The sequence below is a fragment of the Microtus ochrogaster genome, chromosome 8 (assembly GCF_000317375.1).
Source record: "Microtus ochrogaster isolate Prairie Vole_2 chromosome 8, MicOch1.0, whole genome shotgun sequence".
Lineage (NCBI taxonomy): Eukaryota > Metazoa > Chordata > Mammalia > Rodentia > Cricetidae > Microtus > Microtus ochrogaster.
Window position 1 is genome coordinate 13,579,191 of NC_022015.1, and position 4,595 is coordinate 13,583,785.

The 4,595-nt window shown below is 44.2% G+C and overlaps 1 protein-coding gene across 1 annotated transcript in view; it reads left to right on the forward strand.

The window, feature by feature from the left end:
• The window catches only part of Ears2 (glutamyl-tRNA synthetase 2, mitochondrial), a 26,455-nt gene extending 23,439 nt beyond the window's left edge, over positions 1 to 3,016 (forward strand). Inside the window, exons 8-9 of the mRNA XM_005351133.3 lie at positions 1,836 to 1,971; positions 2,735 to 3,016. Of these exons, the coding sequence (XP_005351190.1) occupies positions 1,836 to 1,971; positions 2,735 to 2,818 (220 nt within the window). The 3' untranslated portion in view covers positions 2,819 to 3,016. The remainder of the gene's footprint in view (positions 1 to 1,835; positions 1,972 to 2,734) is intronic.
• Positions 3,017 to 4,595: the final 1,579 nt, after the last annotated feature.

The following is a 4,595-nucleotide window of genomic DNA, read 5'->3' on the forward strand; positions in this document are numbered from 1 at the left end:
AGCCACCATGTGGTTGCTGGGAGTTGAACTCAGGACCTCTGGAAGAACAGTCAGTGTTCTTAACCTCTGAGCCATCTTTCCAGCCCCATAGTAGGGTCTTTAGTTCTTTTTTCTTTTGTTTTGTTTATTTGTTGTTTGTTGTTGTTTGAGACAGGGTCTCACTATATAGCCTTGGCTGGTCTGGAACTCATGTATAGACCAGGCTGTCCTCAAACTTGTAGAAATCCACCTGTTTCTGACATCATCCAAGTACTGGGAGTAAAGTACCAAATTTAGCATTGTTTTAAACTTTGATGTAGATTTGTACATGTGAATGCAGTGCCCGTGGAGAGTAGAGATAAATGGAGCCACCCAGTGTGAACCAAGCTCAAGTCCTCTGAAAGAGCAGTATATACTTTTAACTGCTGACCGACTGTCTCTGCAGCTGTTAATTCCAGTTCACCAAGACCATGTCTCAACTTCTCATCCTTGTCGTGGATTAGATTTTAGAGACACTGGGACTCTCACTCAATTCAGGAAAGTTGATACCCAAATGCCTAGGAGCCTCCAGACCACTTTTGTACCAGTGTCAAGGTCTCAGCTAGCTCTGATGTCTCCTGGGGTGCCATTAGCAGCTTCCTGGGGACTTGTCCTTCTCTTCTTTGGCAGCCTCTTTCCCTGAATACAGTGACAATTAAGGAATGTCCATTTTCTTCCTATCTTGCACTTTAGATTTTTAGTATTTCATCTCCTTGATTTTATTATAAACAGTAGTGATCCTGTGCCCAGTTAATGATTGCCTTTGGTCCAGTAAGACTGCTATGATAAAAACACTATAGACTTCTGTATACAACAGGTTCTTCCAGTGCCAGTGCCAAAAGCTGGGGGTCTACAGATGAGTGCCAACTGACTCAGTAGCAGCCAATGGCTTTGTCCTCCTTGGTTTTTCATGTCCTCAGCTGCTGAAGTCTGGCAGTTGTTAACATTGAGAGGCTGTTTCTTCAGATTATTTATAAGACCACTCCACACTGAGCTGCCACTCAGAGCACCATGGTGTGGACCCCATCAGGAGCAGCAGGGGGTTTGCTCATGTAGCATTGATATAGCACCTCTGTCCTGTCGTTTTAGAAGTTGGTTTGTTTTTGTTTTGTATTGTGTGTGTGTCCGTGGAGATTATAAAGGGGCACTGTTTCCTTAGAATTGAAGTTAAAGGTGGTTGTAAGCCACCTGACATGGGTACTGGGAACCAAACTTGGATTCTCTAAAAGCAGTAAGTGCTCATAACTGCTAAGGGACTGGGGAAGCTGCAGTGGAATGTAGTCGCGTACTGCCTCAATCAGAGCTGGGATAGATGGCTTATAAGTCCAGCTCTCACTAGTTGGGGACTACTTGAAACTCAAATATGCTTCCAGGAGATGAGGATGGTTGCTGACTGGTGGAGTTTAGATCCTTCATGTTTCTGTTTGTGGGGAAAGAGGCTCCTACCTAGCATGTTGACAGTGAAGCTGTTCCTAGAGCTACTGTTTCCTGATGTTTTCTTTCTCTTCCTCTGTGCTATACTCCCCTTGACAAATCTTGAAGCTGTTTCAAGTAATTCCTCAGAAATTACCTATTCTTGCATTCTGTGTCCAACCCATTCCCAAGTTTTCTTTCTAGGTTCCTCTGCAATGTCTCTGAGCTGTTCGGTATAGTAAATACTAAGTTTTTTGTTTGTTTTTGTTTTTTTGTGACAGGGTCCATGTAGCCCTGACTGTCCTTGAATTTGCTCTGTAGACCAGGCTAGTCTTCCTCTGCCTCCCCAGCTCTGGGATTATAATCATGACCATTACACCTGCCTCAGACTCACTCTCTTTTAGAGTTTTAGAAACATCTGGTTTGAGCCTAACTCAGGATGTGGTGAACAGAGAACTGAAGAAGCTTTCAGAAGGCCTAGAAGGTATCAAGTACAGCAGCGTGATGAAGCTCCTCCGAATGACCCTCAGTGGACAGATGGTGAGATGGAACATGTACTGAAGTGTTGTAGATAGTCCCTCATTGACCCTCCCAGCCAATGTTCATAGTCTGGTACTAAGGCCAGTGCAGGGGGATGATAAACTGATGAACAGATCACTTGCCTCATTTACCCACTGAGCATCTTCTGGGTCCAGGCACTGTAATAGTTACAGTGGAGATGGCTTAAACAGAACACATATCCCTTCCTCATGGAGATCATGAGAATAATAGATTACCAATTTGCCAAAGGCAGAAACAGCCTCCCGAGAGCCATTGAATGGGAAAAAAATTGAGACAAGTAGGACTGAGTAGGGTTGGGTTATAGCTTAGTGCTGAAGCATTTGCTAGCATTCATGAAGCTCTAAGGTTGATCCCTAGCTCTGGAAAAATAAAAACAGGGGCTGGAGAGATAACTCAGAGGTTAAGAGCACCCTGGGGAACTGGGTTCAGTTCCCAGCACCCACATGTCATTGCACAATTCTCTGTATCTCCAGTTCCAGAGGATCTGACACCCTCACACAGACACACATGCAGGCAAAGCTCCCATATACATAAAACAAAACTTTAAAAAAAATCACCTTAGACAAAAGAAAATACAATAAATAAAGGCTCCATTCCTGGGGTTGCAGGCTGTGGGTTGGGGCTGGTCTGTGGGTTGTGGTCTACAGATTGAGACATTGAAAATAAGCATGCATTCCTTCTACAGTTCAAGGCAAAAAAAACAGAATTTTTGTGTTTTTTCTTTCTTTCTTTTTTATTTTAGCAAGGACCTCCTGTGGCTGAGATGATGGTGTCCTTGGGCGCAAAGGAAGTACAGGAGCGAATCCAGAAGGTGCTTTCTAGCTAAGGAGAAGATGAATAGGAATAAGGCAGCTCTGAAACACATGGAAGCTGCATTCTGAGGAGATCAGGAGGCCTGCAGCCCATTTGGACACTTTCAGGATCAACAGTAAGAGAAACAGATTCTCTGAATACCCTCATCAGCTGGCCTTCGGGGAAGCCCAGCCTGCTTCACCTCACTGATTCTGGAAAGGATGAACTTGAACTCATACCTTTTTTTTTTTTTTTTTTTTTTTTATTTTTGTTTTCTGAGATAGGGTTTCTCTGTGTAAGAGTCCTGACTGTTCTGGAACTCACTCTGTAGACCAGGTTGGCCTCAAACTCAGAGATCTGCTTGCCTCTGCCTCCCAAATGCCGGGAGTAAAGGTGTGTGCCACTGTCCTGGAACTAGCTCTGTAGACCAGGCTGGTCTCGAACTCACAGAGATCCACCTGCCACCGCCTCCCGAGTGCTGGGATTAAAGGCGTGCGCCACCACCACCCGGCTTCTTTTCTATTTTTAATGTGTTTGGATAGTTTGCCTCCATGTTTGCCTGTGTATCACTTGCATACGTCCAGTGATTCTTAGAAAGGCAAGGAGAACATGGATCTCCTAGAAATAGAGTTTCAGAGGGTTTTGAGCTACCATTTGGGTACTTAGTTAGAATTAAATCCAGGTCTTCTAGAAGGGCAGCCAGTGTTTAATCACTGAGCCATCTCTCCAGCCCCTTGTGTTGATTTTCGTGCCATATTCTACAGCAGATATTAGGAGCTAGTTTACAGAAAAGATCAACATTAGAGCAGGGCCAGACTAGAGGCAGAGCACCCTGGAGCCAAAATTGGACATGAATAAGTTGGCTCCTTAGTGTGACAGTTTATTCAGCATTGCCTAAGAGGACCTGTATTTGAGCTCTCAGAGAAACAGAATCATGTGGACATGTGGCTAAAAAGAAACTTGGGGGAGGAAAGAGGAACTGTGGTTGTTATGTAAAATGAATAACGATAAATAAAAAAAGAAACTTTGTTTAAGGTAGTAACTCATGTGATTATGTGAGCTAAGGTCTTACCATCTCCACCTACAAGCCAAAGTAGTTCACAGACCTGAATTGGGAGCATCCATAGCAGAAGACAGCAGTGTCCCATCTCAAGCTACCAACTCCACATATTCTTCATGGCTCCTCAACAGATTGAATGAGCCCACCCATATAGGAGACAACCATCTGACTTTCTGAGTCTCCCAATTCCAGTTCTGATCTCTTCCAGAAACGTCTAATTGGCTACCATGGCCCCATCAAGTTAATACATAAAATTAACCCTCAGAGTCTTAGTTGAATAAACCACACACTTAAACTGAAAACAATAATCCAGCCATTGAATGGTCTGATAGATCTGCCTGTTAGCTTTTCTGACTTCATTTATTTCTGTCATGTCCCAGCCTCTTACTGGTCTTCGGCCACATCACCTTCCTTAGATTCTTGGGCATCCCTGCTTCCTTCCTGCCTTTTCTCATGCTGTCTACCCCCACCTTGTCTCCTCATTCTCAACCTTTGGATCTTAGCTCCAATGTCGACAGGAAGCCCCTGATGTCTCGAGTCTCTTCCTCCGTCATAAATCCTACTGGTTCTCTGCAGTACACAGTTGGAATTGATTATGGAAATGACTGAGTAATTAGTTCTGCAGCCACTTGTTAGAGTCAGATTGTGAGGTCCACGTGTGCATCCCCAGTGTTGACAATGGCATGTTTGCACAGTAGGTGATCAGTAAGCACACACTCAGAGACACAGGTCATCCATAGGTATCTGGAAC